The sequence below is a fragment of the Rhinolophus sinicus genome, chromosome 2 (genome assembly GCF_057876585.1).
Source record: "Rhinolophus sinicus isolate RSI-liver-muscle chromosome 2, RSI-T2T, whole genome shotgun sequence".
Lineage (NCBI taxonomy): Eukaryota > Metazoa > Chordata > Mammalia > Chiroptera > Rhinolophidae > Rhinolophus > Rhinolophus sinicus.
Genome location: NC_142502.1, coordinates 99,433,260 through 99,449,836, shown reverse-complemented (window position 1 = coordinate 99,449,836; position 16,577 = coordinate 99,433,260). Strand labels below are relative to the sequence as shown.

Here is a 16,577-nt window from a genome sequence, read left to right as displayed (position 1 = left end):
CTGCATGGTCCTGGGCTCTCATATCGTGCCTGTGCTTGTGTTTTTTTGTGACTCCGAAAGGCAGGGCAATTTCTTCTTGGGCTCCCACGGGGCTTGGCAGAGCTGGGTGCACAGAGAGGCCGAGATAAAACTTATCCACGCGTCTTTGGAAGATGCCCTCCCTTGCAGGGGACACTGACCCAACGCACTGGGGACAGCCACGGGAGCCCACCTGGTTCTGCCAGGCCTCTGCTGAGGAACCACACTCTCTTCTTGCTGACTGTGAACTCATGTGCCCGACCTGTAACTCCTTGGTGTGCAGGCCAAAGGCCCACCAGGTTCCCCCGTCTCTGAGACCCTCCCCCTCAAAGTATTCAATAGCACTGCTGCCCAGGAAGTCACTACTCCGGCAGCTAAATTTAAAAATAAAAACAATACACTGTTTAGTGATTACAGAAGTGATACCAGTTTTCAGCGTATGTTCTGTGAAAACCATGTGTATCTGTGCTTCACACATAAAAAATAGCCAGTGTGGAAGTGGCTAAGGATCTATGCATTTTCTGACCCTTTAAGAAAATTCGATTTCTTTGTTTTAAAAGCAATATACAACCGCATTACAGACAACTGGAGAGGGAGGCAGAGAGAGAGAAAACCGTGTCGATAATCCTGCGGCCTTCTGTTTTCACGTCGAGTTTCTGTGTATGCGCCGATGGTAACAGAGCCACACACCCCACTGCCCTCACACCCACACTTGTTTTCCTGTAATGTGAAGACTGGCTCCTACCTCAGATTCACTTTGAGAAACACTAAATTGAGGCCCCAGGAAACCACCGCCACCCCCAGGGCCTGGCAGTGTGTGTACCACGTGGCCTGTGGCAGGCTGTCTGAGGGTCTCACTGCACAGGCCAGAGCCCACCAGGTCAATTGATAAGCAGGGAGAGGTGGGGAGCAGTGTGTACACAGGTGGGAAACTGGCTTCATGGAAGGGAACATTCATAACATGCACATAACGACCCCAACACGGAGCAGATGGAGACAGGGGACTTGAACCCACGCAGCTCTCGGCCCCAGGGTATTCTAAAAAGAGAGGGTGAGCCAAATTCCCAGCACGCTTGGTGGACACAGGAGCCTTCGCCAGCAGGACCCAAAAGTGCTGCCGGTGATGGAAGCTGCCCTGCCCAGGCCCCCCAGGGAGCCTGACCTGGGTCTAGACAGATGCACACTCAAGGAGATGCTGACGCACTTCTCCAGGTCCCCGATCGAACTGTCCCAACAGAGAACTGAGTGTCCCCAGCGAAGAGGGCACTGCACACACAAGAGGCAGGAGGGGGGCCGTCTCACAGTGTTTAGAGGGTGAAGGCAGAATCTGGCTTGGCAGGTCCCCCACTGCAAGGGTTAGGGACAGGAATTTTTCCAGATCTGGGTTTTGGGGGCTGGTGGGAGAGAGGTCAAGGACAGGGCAGGCTATACAGCTTCAGGGTCAGGATGCTCCTTAATAATTACCCCCTTCCACAGTGCTAGGTTTGGGGTCCCAGGGGGCACAGGTGGGGGGGCTTTGTGGGATGCGGGGAGGAATGCACACAAGGTAAACGCCCAGTGCAGTGGGGGCAGGGGGGTGCCCAGAGAATGATAGGGTGCAAAGGAAGGCGACCCTCAGGCACAGGGCCAGGGGTACCTTCCCTGACAGCTCCAGCCTATAGCAACTTTTCCACCTTGGTGCCCCTGAGGTCCCTACAAGTTGGTACCCTACTTAATCCTTCACATACATAGCGTGGCCCCACCCCAATCTCCAAGGCAGGGATATGTCTAACAGGTCTCATAATTCCCACAATCCTTGAAATAGCACTGGGCATACAGCAGGTGCTCAGTGTCTAACTGGCCTTAGTGAGCAATCCTTGGCTCAGAGAGGGGTAGTGACCTGGCCTAGTCACACAGCAAGTCAGCCGAGCCAGGTCCAGGACCCGACTGTCTTGTCCCCCATAGGGCCCCTCATGAGTAGATCTCAGGGCCGAGGCTAGAGTCTGGGGGGTGGGAGAGGAGAGTGTTGCAAAGCTGATAATCAGGACACCCTCTGGTTTCCTGCTCCCCGGGGACTGCTGACAAGCCACTACTGAACAGCTTGCTCCACTTAGCCCACTCAGCACTTATTCCTCGGTGAGCGGCAGCCCTTCCACCACTCGCTGCTCCAAAGGGGGCCTGGATGCTGAGAAGGGAAGGGCACCCTTCCAAAGCTAACACTGTCAGGATGCATTCCATGACCCGGGAGGCGAGAGTTTTATTTGAACAGGAGCGATGGGGAAGGCACGGGCTGCTGTTCTTTCTCCTCCAGGTCTATGAACAGGTGCCATCCTACATCCGGGCCATGGGAGGAACAAGAACCTTACACTAGACATAAGGGGTACCCAAGCCAAAATAAACATTCAGTCCATAAAGGACCCGCCCCAGGGTCCTGGGCATGTTGCAAAATCACCGATCTGTCCCCAGCCATGGAGGCAGTACCTGGGCGGTGCTTACACCCCTGGATGAGGGCAAGGATCAAGCTATTCCCTCCCAAGGTGCAGACCAGAGCCCTGCTGGGGAAGCCAAATGGGGGGCATGGGGGACGTGTCACAAGTGGGGTTTTTAGCTTCTAGGGAGGTGGCAGGTAATGTGGAATGCAGGTAGGAACCCCACAGCTAAAAGACAACTGTGCTCTCCCCCTCCAGCTGGATTTTCTTAAGGGCTCAGTGTCTGGGTCCCCTGACCCACAAATCCTGCAGTGAAGGGTCAGAGAGGGGCCTGCTAGGTCTGTAAGGATGACAACCAGAGTGGGGAGTCGGGACAGAATTGACAGCCCCAACTCTGAGCTGTGGCACCACTTACATAACCCAGGCTTTCCTGCTTTAAAACTTCTCACACTGAAAGTCAACCACCTACACATGGTCAATGTGGTCAGGAAATAACTGTGTCAGAACTTACACGGCTGAACAGAGCAGTGCTCAGTGAGGAGCCAACAGGCTTGTGCAGAGCGCGGCTGGGGTTCTAGGAGCTACCGAGGCCCAAGGAAACAGTCCCAAAGAGTGGCTGCAGGCCCAGCAAGATCGGTAAGACCTGCATGAATTTCGGACACGTGGAGTCTAAAATGAGGCAACTCTGCAGCGCTCTGGACACAGAAAGCCTGGGCTCAGGCCGGTAACTAGCTGTGTGGCCCTCAGTTATTTAATCGCTCTGCCTCCGTTGCCTTCTCTGCAAAATGAGGCTCCCCACAGCACCTATCTTACCATTGTTGGGGTGTCGATGCAATGCGACGATGGCCCTTGCGTGGCCCATGCAGACTGTCCTTCACTGAGTGCCAGCTGCCGTTTCTATGGCTGTGTGACTTTGTCATGCCTCCCTTTGCAACCCCCTTCTCCCTGCCAAAGTCATTTATGGTGTCAGTGCCCAGAGACCTCAAGGGAGTTTCACAAGCTGGCCTCCTGTCTGCGTCGAGGCTAATTGGGATCAAGGGTAGGGCCAGAGAGAGACAACATCACACAGGTAGCAGAGTCCAGGTCACCTGAGGCTTCTGGCCTTTGGTCTGAGGGAGAAGACACACCGGGTTTTCTAAACTGGGGATTCCGCTCTAACTCTGTGAGGATCCCTGACCGTTAGTGACCAGGAGACCTATTAGGTGTGGCAATCATTTCTCAACCTACCTCCTGTGGCTACTGCTTTGAAGAGCCCTTCCTAATTACCCCTATTTGGCTCTAATTACTTCTTTATTGTACTTCCCCCGACCCTGGTGAGCACGGTAACCTTGGAAAAGTTACATAACCTCCCAAGGTCTGGGCTTTGGCTCCAGGGCTGTAAAGGGAGGTCCAGTTAGATAACCACCAAGCTCCCTCTTGCCTCAGATTTTATGATTCGCTGCCAGGAGAGGTGCCCAGAGCCTGACCCTCCTCCCCCATCAGCCATGCCAGCCTCCAAGGCTCCAGAAACACCAGCCAACTACAGCTTCTTGGGCGCAGACACTTGGAGAACAGGGTCCTGTGACCAGAAACTCCCTGGGGAGGCATCAGATCACTTCAGCCCCAGGCTCTGGATGGCCCCAAAAAACGTCCTCCTTTCTGAGTCTACAGTTCCCCACAAATTCAACTTTTGCCTCTTATCCCAGAAAAACTCACTAGTGCGTGAAGAAGCTGGTGCTCAAGGTGGGGAGGGGTGTGCTGGGGCAGGTTAAGAAATCAGGCAGACCAGCTTAGGGTAAGTGAGGGAGTGCTCTGCTCTCTCAGACACCATCAAGATTTTGATTTAAAGGCCACTTAAAAAGTAACGGCAACTGGACCTGGAGCTGAGCTGCGCCCTCCACAACTAAGATTGAAAGGACAACAACTTGACTTGGAAAAAAGTCCTGGAAGTACGCACTGTTCCCCAATAAAGTCCTGTTCCCCTTCCCAATAAATTATTTGAAAAAAAAAAAAAAAAGAAAGAAAGAAAAGGGATTAGAGGAGGGGTGACAAATGGCTCCATGAAGAAAGGCTCTGGACCTGGACAAGTAGAGCAAGTTTAACCTGAGCTTAGTTAAACAGTCTGTCCCCAGCTCCTCACCAGGTCTGTTTTTCCATCTGGCAAATGGGACAGCATTTCACTGCCAGACTTCGGAGGTCACAGGAAGGCACCTCGGATGAATGGGTCTGCAGAGACCTGCAGTAAGGTGGGGAGCCTGTGTTATCGGCCCGCAGGCAGTACTCCTGCTCCTTCCCCTGGGGCCACATCCTTGGACAACTGTAGAGGGTATGCCTTGTGAAGTGGGCTATGGGAAGAAAAAGCCCAATGCAGTCTCCAGTCATGCCAAAGGAGTGTCAGCTAGGGACGTGCCCTTCTCCAGCAAACAGCCCAGCCTCTCCCTCCTGCTCCTCCTCAGAAGGCTCTGAAGATCAAACAAGCTTCCACAAGGAAGGGGCAGCGGGGGTGTTGTTTCCCTTCCCCAGCACGTCACTTGCCTTCTTGGCTTCTGCAGTCCTGTTCTGAAGATATTGCCCAAAAGGCAGGTGGCGGAACTTGCTCTTGGTGACGGGTCCCAAACAGGTCTGGGCACATAGTATGTGCTTAGTGAACGTCTGCTGAACAGAGTACTGGGTATTTGCTCTGTCTCCAGTTCCTTGAAAGCGGAAACCACGGCTTGCCTCCAGCACCTAGGCCTGCGAGGACAAAACCTGCTCAACACGCTCACAATGACTGGCCTTGTTAATCCCAGGGGAAAGGAGTTTAGGAAAAGTTTATGAAACAAGGGATAGCGGGAGGGCGAGCAGAGAAAGGAATTCCTGGAGAGAAACAGACCCAGAGAGGCAGAGCTGTTTGTTCTGTCAAGTCCCTCGAGTAGGAGAGGATAACAGACTGTTCGTAAAAGTTAACTGACAGCTGGAAGCTGCGGTGAGTGAGCTTAACATGCATTTTCTGCTGTTATCTTCACTCCCAAGGGTATTCCAATTAAGCAATCAATGTGCTCAGTGTACAATTTGAAAGCCTTTCCATAACCACTAGGAAACATGGCCCCACCTCGTGTGGCTTAAAGGGGGAGATGGGAGTAAATTTTGATAATGGCACGCCCCCCTCTCGTCCTCCAGGATTTGGAGCCTAGGAGACCTGGGACCAGAGTCTGGACCCGGCTCACTTCACCCAGGTAACTGCCTTAACCTTGCAAGAGGCTCAGCCTCTCCTGACTGGACTTCTCAGCAGAAGGTCCCCACGGCTATCAGTGGCCCCCTCAGAGCCAGGCACACACTGGGCACTTGGGCCCAACAGACACGTTCTGAGCCAGCCAGTGATTGACTAAAACCCACACGTTTACTGAGCATGTCTCGTGGGCTGGGCCTGGGAACACAGGGCCACGGTGGGAGCCACGGCCCCAACCACATGGGCTCCCAGAGCCTAGCTGGGACTAATCTAACAGACACTCCAAGCCTTTGAAATGAATAAGTGAATTTACTCGAAGGAAGTGGAGTCCAGAGAGGTGAAATCTGACCAGGGTCACACAGCACAAACTGGAACTGTAGGGAGAATCAGAACCAGTTACGATCAGCTATTCCCTACACAGTGGTTCAGATCCGGGTCGTCCCAAGCACTTGTCCACTCAAACGGAGGGGCTCAATGGGGCTTCCCTCCTGGCCTTGGGGCAAGCCCCTCTCCCTTAGGAGGTGCAGGTAAGCAGCTACAGCAAGATTACAGTGGGCCATGGGAGATGACAACAGCCAGAAGTGCATAATCCTGCCTAAGCAATTTGGCAGGAAACCCAAATGTTTAGATAGAGAGGAAAAATGGAATACACATTCCAAAGGCAATCAAAGAGACTTGGCTACCAGGACCCTGGGTGGTATCTGCCCCAGGGGCACAACTTTGACCCCAGGTCCCACGTGACCACTCTCCAGGGAGGTCACCTGTCAGGCCATCTGAACCCAGGAATCCTCCAGAAGGGAAACCGTTTAACCAAGGCCTGGGACAAGCCAGGACTAAGTAGACAAAGCCTTTCCTCTTTCCCCCAAACCAGGGAGCAGGGCCCTGCTGGAAGGGAAAGGAAGTAAACCATCCAAAGTTTCAGGAGGTGAACATTAACTCGTTGAGGGGAGGGTTGTGGGCGAAATTTGCAGGGAACGGACAATGAGAGGGATTTGGTGCATTTTATCTTCTGTGTCTCCATCTCCAAGATTAGGGGCTCAGTATAGTATGGGGCCTGAAGCATGTGAGGGACAGGAGGGCCCCCACAGAGACGGGAAACAGGAACAGCAGCTGAAACACGGCAAGTAACCTGTCCCATGTGCCAGGCACTCTGTGTAGTGTGTTTACATGTATTCTGCAGACAGCAGGGAGCTACTGTACTATTATCCCATTTCACAGACGAGGAGGCGGACTTGCTCAAGTCACACAGCTGAGTAGGCATCCCAAAAGCTGTCCCAGGTACCCTAGGGCTCTGAAGACACCATAGGCCTTGCACTTTCCCACCTGTAGGCCTTTGCTCCTTGTGTTTTCCACCTTCAATGTGGCCTCACATAGAGTGAAATGGTTCTGAGTGTGGGCTCAGGGTTGAAATCCCTGTCTTTCCACTACTGAACCTCTATGGTCCATTCTGTTGCTCCCACCATGAGGTAGTGCCACTGAGAGTACCCACCGCAGTGGGTTGCTGTGGATTCTTGAGATAGTTCCCACAATAGTTCACATAGCCCGTGGCCAAGCCAGCGCTCAGTAACTGTGGCATCGCCACCCCCGCCCCCAGGTCCCATCACTCCAACCTCCTGGCCTACCTCCCCTCAGGGTCAAGGGTCTGAAGTGAGCAAGACAGCGTGAATCTCAGCCTTTGGCTAGCCATGCTGACCTGGGCAAATGCCCTGGCTTTTGGTTTCCTGTACAATGGGCAGAGCAGTAACACCTAACCCACAGGACTGGTTCAAGGAGACAAAGGGAAAGAACCAGCCCGATGCCTGGCACATAGCAGGTGTTCAGCAGAATGCCTACAAACCCTGTGACTCATAGCGCTCACCCTTCCTGCCTGCCTCAAATTCCCCCTCATCCTTCCCGCCTGCCTCAAATTCCCCCTTCTCAAGTTCGAGAGCAGAAATTAACCACTCAATGGTACACACTTGGTAGCTACCAGTACACTTCCCAATGTCAACCGGGAACAACAGCTCCTTACCTTTCTTTTCCTACATCAAGAGCTCCCTGAGGGCAGGAGTTGTTTTTATCAGAGCCAGCTCCCCCCAGACCCCATGTGGGGGACATCAGAAAGAGGCAAACCTATTTCAAATGGGAACTGAATCCTCCAAAGCCCTCTGACCCATAGCCGTCTCTCCAGCCTCAACCATCTGCAAACCATCACTCGGCACCAGGACCGTATTTCCCCTCATTTCACCACCATGGCCCCAATTCTCTCCCCAGTTAGCCTGAGCTCCCAAGGGCTAAAGCCCTTTCTGGTTTCTGAGGCTTCAGCACACAGAGAAATGACAGCTGGCAGGGAGGGACCCCTCTGGGATCCCCTAACTTTGCCCAGGTCTCTGAGGTTTGGGGACCAGATGCACTGCTCACAAAAAGCTCAGAGGCCTCAGGCAGCTGTACAGAACTAGAGCACGCTGCCCCCACTTTTACATCAAGGTGCAACTAAGGCATAATCTGGGAAGGTCATCAAATGGGGGAGGTTGTCTTTGGCAGGGAGGGGGACCCAGACCTAGACCTCCCAAGGGGCTCATGGAAGGAAGAGAGTAGTACCCTAACTGAAAGTTGGGGTGTGGGGGAGCATGGGGCGGGCTCTCTGGAGGGGCTGTGAGCTCTGCAGGCTTTGGTGGAAAAACCCACACTCTATCATATCAGAAGAAGAAAGGGAGGAGGCGTTCTTATCATAACACCCATGGGGTGAAGGGTTCAGCCCACAGAAATGCCGTTAGTTTATAGAGTAGAATATTCCACTTCTTTTAAGTTGCATACAGCTGTGAAGGAAGAGGGAACTTTCTGAAATGCTGTTCACTCCTTGACTTGAAAATTGCAAAAATTTTGTGAGTTCAAATTCCTTAGCTAAACCCAGAGAGTTTTGTTATCTGACCCCAACCTCTCTGCCCAGTGGCTGCAGCCAAGGCTGGGCTGATCCGGGGGGGATGCCCAGTGAAATCTCCAACGAGAGTCTCCTCTACTTTCTCCACACCCCGAAAGGAACATCAGAAGGAGGCAAATCTAGTTCAAGTGCTTTCATATAGTATCTACCTTTCCTGGCCTCTCTGTATCACCCAGTTCTGACCAATCAGTTCTTACTCTAATCTGACATCCCAATTTGCATGAAGACTCGCTTGGGGGTTCCACCTTAGGAGTATGGCTCCTCTGCTCCCCAAAGTCTTATACTTCCCTGCTATTGTCCTCTCCCCACCACCACACACAGAGTTCAGAGGCTGAGCCCAATCTGACAGCAGACAGCCAAGTTCAAGATGAAAGCCCTTGGCCCGAGGTCAGAGCTGGCCAAGCACAGCATTCAAAACTGGAGGATTGTGTTTCTTTTAAACACCAGATTAAAGTATGGCAAAACCCCAGGAAAATACTTAGAAGCAACAGTCATCGCCTTCCTTGCACCCCCTCCTGTATGAGTCCCCTCACCCCCACGAGTGTCTTTCAACACTTGCTAATTTCTACCCTCAATAAGTCTCTATTACCTTGCCATCTGTAATCATGCTAAGGGCTCTAGTAAAACTCTCAAAACGATTCAATAAAACTTCACTTCACTGTTAAAACTCTAACCAGTGGTTAACTAAGGCAGATTTATCAATTGAGAATTTTTTTTTGGCTGCCCTGGACTTTGAGAAGACCATAAATAAGAAAATGAGCCTTTACGAAGGAGTATCTTTCTTCCATTTCCTTTCAAAAACCCAACTTCTCCACTTTCCATTTCTCCAGTCCTAGAAGGTGAGAGAGTTCAAGTTAGAACTAATGACGTGGAGGGGGTCTCCATGATCATGGATAATCAAAAGATCTATTGTGTTCCTTTTACTTACAATGGCAGTTCAGAGGACCAGTGCACTTTTACAATTTCCAACAAAGCTGGAAACAAGAGGTTTTCATGTTAACCCTCAATGCTCCAGAAAAGCCAATGAATGTGCCCCATTGTGAACATTTTGGTCAGATACCATTTTACCACATAATCCATGGTTATATTTTTCAAGTGTTAGGAGGATTGGTGCTAATAACAGGATGTCAGAACGACCCAATTGCAATAAGCTTCACGGCTGTAGTCTGGAGCATGGATAGAGTAGGAGGGGTCCGGAAGATAAGAGGAGAGGGGTCTGGGACACATGGAAAACCTCTGAACACAACACTGTAGTTTGGAGCTTAGGCAGCAAGGAGGCCAGTGGGATCCAAGAGGCTTCTGGGAACTGGTCAGCTAGGTGAACAGTCCAGGAAAACTCAAGTTAGGGATGGGGTGTCCCAGTGAAAGGCAGGGACTGGAGTCATGCCTAACGTACAACCAGATTTGGGAACCTCAAGAGTCACAGCACAAAGCAATACCCCACCCTCTCTCCACTTCTTTTCCCTCCTAATTCCACGACTCCACTTTGGCTTGAGGTCATCTCCTCCTGAGGGCTCTCCTGACCCCTCAGGCTGGACCTGGGGGCCCTCATTAAGAGTCCCTCCTGAATATCGCTGTGGGGCCCTCACGAACTGTCTTATAGATTCATTCATCCTACTCCCCAGCAGCCAGTGTGAACTTGGCTGTCTTAATTCATCTTTGCAATCCCAGCATGTTGCCCAGTGCCTGGCACACAGTGGGTGTTTAATAAATGGCTGTTGACCAATTCCCAGGTACATTGGACTATAACGCACTTTGACTTGATACCTGACTCTACATGATATGATCCTGGGCAAGTTATATCATCTTTTCGAGCCTCATTATCCCCATCTGTAAAAGGGGGTGGTCACCAAGATCAGATTAAAATAAGAATGTACATAAAGTGCTTATTCAAAGCTCTGAGGCATGGTGAGCTCTCAAATCCTTCCTGTTTACCATCAGTGCACACTGGAGGTGATGGTTGAGAAGAGTTCATTCTTTCCCTTTACTCCAGTCCTCTGAGTTTTTGTGTTTCCAGAGGAGTGGGGTATGGCGGCCTATTCTTACTTCAGTAATGGCGGAGGTACCGGCTCAACCAGGCACAACACTGAGAAGCCTGCAAGCAGATGTCTGTTCTTGAGGAAACAGAATCTCCCAGCAGACCAGAGTCCAGCTGAACCAATTTACCAAACTCACTTACAGACCAACCATTCAACAACAGCTTCACTTCCCCAAAAGGGAGGGCAGGGGTGTACCAAGAGGCAGACAGCTGGTTCCCGCCCCAGGCTGTGCCCTCCTGCTGTGTCACCAAGGCCACTTGAACTTCCCTGAGCCTCAGTGTCCTTATCTGAATACGTAAGGTTGCTGGAAGGAGTACCTGATTTCATACAAGTAAAGCACTTGGCAACCTGCCTTAGTCAGTGTGCTCTCAATAATGGAAAGCGACAGAGGGAGACGGGTTCGCTCTCCTAAGTTACATCTTCACGCATCTTGCTGCATGCTTCTTTACTTGACCCTCACCAGACCCTCATGTAGCAGATGAGGAAAGAGGCAAGCTTAAGTGGTTTGATGGGTAAATGGCCAAGCAAGATGGCAAAACCAGCCTGTGCCCTCTCTCAGAAAATACAGATACTACCCACCATGCCCAAAGGGCCAAGTCCATGCTAACACCCCTTGTGGGAGCCTCTGCAATTTAGGAAGAGACGGGGAGGGTATCACCCAACCCCTGGTGGAGGAAGCTTCACAGCAAAGGTTCAAGATGGTTCTGATGGCAGGAAGGAGGGCGACCACGTGGTCCAAAGCTGGTGGGGCCTGAGCATTTGAAAGTCAACCTCCACCCACCGCAGTCTGTACAGGGAGGAAGCACCTGACAAGTCAGGGACCATTTCCAAAGATCTAAAGAAAGGTGTGTAAACTCCCATTCTCATGCATTTGAAAGTATACAATTTCCAGTGTGAGAAAAACCCCAACCCAGACTGCACCACCCCCACACCCTTCCTACAACCCTTCTCTGGAGCCTGCCCCCACCCCAGGAATTCCTAGCAAGGGACTCTTTTAGAATTACAAAGGTGATTCAGAACGCAATAAAAACACAGAACCTCAGGTGGAAAATGCCCAAACAACCAGATAGATGGAAAAGAAGATTTCAGAATTCTCCTTTTTCCTTAAACCAATTTCCTGACGCCTGAGGCAGCGTCCCAAGTCACAGATCAGAAAGCTGAGCCAGGCAGATTTCTGGAGACTAAAAGTAACACTAGCAAAATGCTTCCACTGGTTTTCATTTCTTGGGTTTTTCCTGTGAAGAGAGGAGACTCGCCCAGTTGGAGATGGTTTGAGTGTTTTGGCTGGGGACAGGGACAGGATTACCCATAATCATCTCCAAATCACTGGCCTGACGCCCAAGTCCTTTTTCTAAAAGTTACCTGCCCACTTTGGGGGTAGTTAACAGGACCTCCAAATAAGAGGCATTTTGTTTGCTTAAATACCTTAGGAGAGCTGTCTAACCTCCAAAGCTACTACCACCAGCTGCACCCAGCTGCCTTACCCTAACCCCTCCTTTTCCTTTCTCCTTGTGTTTTGAAGTTTATTTTCCCACATTCAGCCTTGAATTCTTTCCTTCCTTCCCCTGCAGTGGCGGAGGAGCAGCGAAGAGGGAAACACTTCGAAGGCAGCTCGATTCTTTATCACACCCGCCTGCCTTCTTCCCCTCTAAACAAAGCCCTGGAAGTAACTAAACAACAGCTCGTTGTCCAGAAGAATTGTTTCCTCAAGGGAAATTATCAAGTGACCAGTGACCCCTCCCCAACACATGCACACAGGGCAGACACCCAGCCAAAGGTACCCGTATCACCCCATAATTCCTGCTCTTAGGAGCTAAACCACCTTCTGAAGTTCACCTCCCGCCAGCCTGCACCCCGGAACTGCTACAGGACCGGAGACTCTCCCCGCTAAAATCAAACACCCAACCTACTGGCCTAAGCCTCCCCCCTTCCACTGGCCCCTGAGAGGATGAGTGTACTTGCCCTGCTGCCGGCAGGCACCGATATACTCATCCATGTGAATGTCTACCGATCTGGGGACAAAAATGGAGAACCACAGGCTTCGTGTTTCGAATGCTTTCAACCTTCAGAGAAGGAAAGATGGATGAAGACGAGTTCATTTCCATTTAACATATGGGGAAACTGAGGCCAGGAAAAAAACGACACAACTAGACAGCCATAAAGTACTGGGGACTGCTGTAGATTAAATGTTTTTCCTCATCAAACCTCCTTTATGGCATCTTTCACCCCAAGAGAAATGTAACATCTTAGATCACCCACTCCTTCTCCACCTCCCAATCTAGAGCCTTCACTGACTCTTACTCAGGTCCTGGTCATTCCACTGGAGGGATACCATTAGTGCAGGCCAAGAAGAGTGGATGGTTAAGGCTAAGAGCCTTCGAGAAACTGGGGTAGAGGGCCTCGGTCCCCAAACTGGCCAAAGGTCAGCCCCACAGTTTATCCGCGGGCAGTCGATGCCATCCATTGGGCATGTGAACAAGAAACTCCCAATGCCAACACGGATGAGAAACTCTCCCCACTACCTCCCATTCTGCAAAACATCTCTTCCCCCCCACCCCCGCCCCCCAAAGGAACTCCCGGGGTTTGTTCTTTTGTTCAACCTACGTACTACTTGCACGAAGTTTAACTCCAAGGCCTTGGAGTTAGCCTTCCCGAATAGGCGAGATAAGGCTTCTCGGAAGCCTGGGTCGTGTTCTCAGCATCCCAGCCACCAGCCCCCATCCCAGCGGCTCAGGCACCACAGAGCCTCCTGCCCCGAGACCTGCGGCGGCTGGAGGGTCTTTGCTCAGGCAGGACCCTCCCGCAACTACGCCGGGCTCTCACGTTCCCGGAGAAAAGCCGGGAAGGCACGGCACTGGCCCCGGAGCTGGGAGGTGGAGATGCGAGAGGGTGACACCGGGCTCGGCTCCCTAATTCCGAGAACGTCCCAACGAAAGACAAACGCCTTTATCCGCCCCACAGCCTCCCTCCAAGGAGAAGGTACCCGCACACTCCCACCGAGCCACCACGCGCCCGGTTCACCTGGGGGTCAACCCTAAGTTCTCTCTGAACAAACTGGGTTCCAAAGAGTCTCCGCACGTGGGTGACTCCTGTGTCCACGGGTGAACGACAAATCCCAGAAGCCAGATCCATGATGAGACATCCTGTCCAGTCACCCCCAGGACCACCCACAGAGACTGACGGTCATCCAAAGCTGCGAGGGGCGTCCCTTCAGCACTCCTAAAGCACCAGCCAGCTTCAGGTGTGTCTGTAGGGGCAAAGCGGCGGCTCACCTGCAGGATCTTGTCCAGGCCCTCCTGGCCCAAGCATGGGAACTCCTTGAGTAGATGCAGTTTCTGTGTATAGTAGTTTTTCTTAGCCTCTTTCCAGTGCGGCTCCTCCAGCACCTCGAAGATCGCCGCCCCGATGGCCAGGTAGAAGATGATGGCCGAGGTGAGCAGAGGGCCCCGGTCCACCATGGCTCCCGAGAGACCGCCTCCTGGAGAAAGCGTTCCCAAGCCCCAGTGGCTCCGGGTCTACCCGCCCTCCAGCCTCTGGGAACAGCTGTTTGAATTTGGAGCTCCGCATGCGCAGTGCCCCGTGTCCCTGGCGCAGCTCCCCCGACAAAGTTGCTCCTCCAAGTTGGCCCACTGAACGCGGGGAACTGTGCGGGACCCTGCTCACGCGGGCTGGGCGTGGGCGCACAACAAGGAGTCCAAGGGGGCGCCCTGGATCGCGAAAGCAGAGGGAGCTGGGGGAACTCAGGGCCGCCTCTGGTGAGACACGTGGGGCGCTCTCCGCGCGCCACTGCAGTATGTGCGGCGCCCGCCTCCGCGCGCCTCTTTAACTAGCGCCCGGCGCGCGCTGCCCGCCCTCCCGTGCCAGGCCCCCGCGGGGGTGGGGCCCGGTAAGGCCCCGCCCCTCGCCAGCCCCACCCCCACGCAGGCTCCTGGGCGGGCAGGAGTCACCCCGAGGTGCGCCCCGGTGCTCCTTGGGCCCCCTGGGGCCGAAGCCTGAGGGGTAGGGGTCTCTGGGATTCGCATTTTCTGTTAGTACTGGTGTATTAAATAAAATGAGTGTTACTTAATAACTGGGGTCAGAAAGTTATTACTATTGTTATTTTCATTGTAGTAATATAGTTTTCATTTACTGATGTTTCTACCAAGAAACCTTGATTCTCAGTCTCTGTCTCACACATCTTACTGTAAGCCTAGGGAAAAGGCATTAGAAAGGGACTGGAGAAGCTGTAGAGAATCAGAATATTAGAAACTAATCCAGCCAAAAAGGCGTGACTCCTCCCTTTGGCCCTTCTCACCTGCCCTGGTGGGACCCCCACATGGGGAAGGAGCAGTCTAGGTAGCACTGTTTCAGACCCCCTCCTTTACACTCACCCATTCCACACACTGTAATTCTCGGGGAAACACTTGACCTCTTTCATACGCCCAAGCCTATTTAAAAGTGCAAACCACACACCCCCTCCCACACACACACACACTTACACTTACTCCTCATCCCCCTTATTAGCCTTATTTCCTTCCTAGCACTAAACTTCAAGTATACTATATAACTCTAACATACTACCGGGGGTGCCAAAAAAGTGTATACAGATGACGTGTATTCATCTCTTGTTATCGGTATATATTTAGTGTTACAATGTTAATAAAGTTTTTTCCTTTCTTAAAATGTGTATACTTTTTTTGGCACCCTTTGTATATAACACTAAACTGACAACTGGTGGGTGGGGAGTCTGAATTGTTCAATGACATATTCCTAGGGCCCGTTCCATAGTAGACACTCATTAAACATTTGTACAATGAAGGAGTGAATGACTGTCAAAAACATTTGTCAAAAATACAAACCCAATGAAAGTCCTAGCCAGAGCAATTATGCAAGAAAAAGAAATAAAAGTCACCCAAATTGGAAAGAAAAAAATAAAATGATCACTATTTGTAAATGACATGATATTATGTGTAGAAAACCCTACTAAAGAGTCCACCAAAAAAACTGTTAGAGCTAATCAATGAATTCAGTAAAGTTATAGGACAAAAAAATCAATATACAAAAATCAATTGTGTTTCCATATACTACTAATGAAATAGCAGGAAGAGGAATTAATGATGCAATCTCATTTACAATTACATCAAAAAATACCTAGGAACTAACTTAATCAAGGAGGTGAAAGACCTGTACACTGAAAACTATAAGACACTGATAAAAAGAAATTGAAGAAGACACAAATAAATTGAAAATATTCTATGCTCATGGATTGGAATAATTAATATTGTTAAAATGTACATCCTGTCAAATATATGGTGATGGAAGGAGAACTGCCTCTGGGTGGTGAACACACAATACAATATATAGATGATGTTTTATACAAATGTATACTTGAAACCTATATAATTTTACTAACCAATGTCACCCCCAATAAGTTTAATAAAAAATTACAATTAAAAAAATATACATCCTACCAAAGCACTCTAAAGATTCAATGCAATCCCTATCAAAATTCCAATGGCATTTTTCAAAGAAATATAACAAATAACGTAAAATTTGTTTGGAATCACAAAAGACCCAGAATAGCCAAAGCAATCTTGACAAACAAGAAAAAGCTGGACGCATCACAATCCCTGATTTCAAACTATATTATGAAGCTATAGTATAGTAATCAAAACAGTATGGTATTGGCATAAACACAGATTCATTATCAATGGAACAGAATAGAGCCCAGAAATAAACCAATGCATATATGGTCAATTAATTTACAACAAAGGAAATGAGAGTATACAATAGGGGAAAGGACAGTCTCTTCAATAAATGGTGTTAGGAAAACTGGACAGCCACATGCAAAAGAATGAAACTAGACTGCCATCTTACAACATACACACAAGTTAAACCAAAATGGGGTAAAGACTTGAATGTAAGACCTAAAACCATAAAATCCTAGAAGAAAACATAGGCAGCACACTCCTTGACATCAGTTTTGGTGTCTTGGCAATGATTTTTTGGAACTGACTCCAAAAACC

The 16,577-nt window shown here is 50.5% G+C and overlaps 1 protein-coding gene across 3 annotated transcripts in view; it reads right to left on the bottom strand.

Annotated features, from left to right (window-relative positions):
• Nucleotides 1–14,383, bottom strand: part of KCNK5 (potassium two pore domain channel subfamily K member 5) — a 37,537-nt gene extending 23,154 nt beyond the window's left edge. The window contains exons 1-2 of one of the 3 annotated variants that reach the window (XM_088795768.1): nt 13,845–13,984; nt 4,937–5,138 (exon numbers count right to left, since the gene is read on the bottom strand). Coding sequence is in view for 2 of the 3 variants with exons in the window: in XM_019751553.3 (XP_019607112.2) it covers nt 13,845–14,030 (186 nt within the window). In the remaining variant the exon portion in view is untranslated. Of the gene's footprint in view, nt 1–4,936; nt 5,139–12,530; nt 12,580–13,844 lie in introns of those variants that run through there. The other 2 variants (XM_019751553.3, XM_074332876.2) reach the window with 2 other exon arrangements.
• Between the last annotated feature and the right edge of the window lie 2,194 nt (nt 14,384–16,577).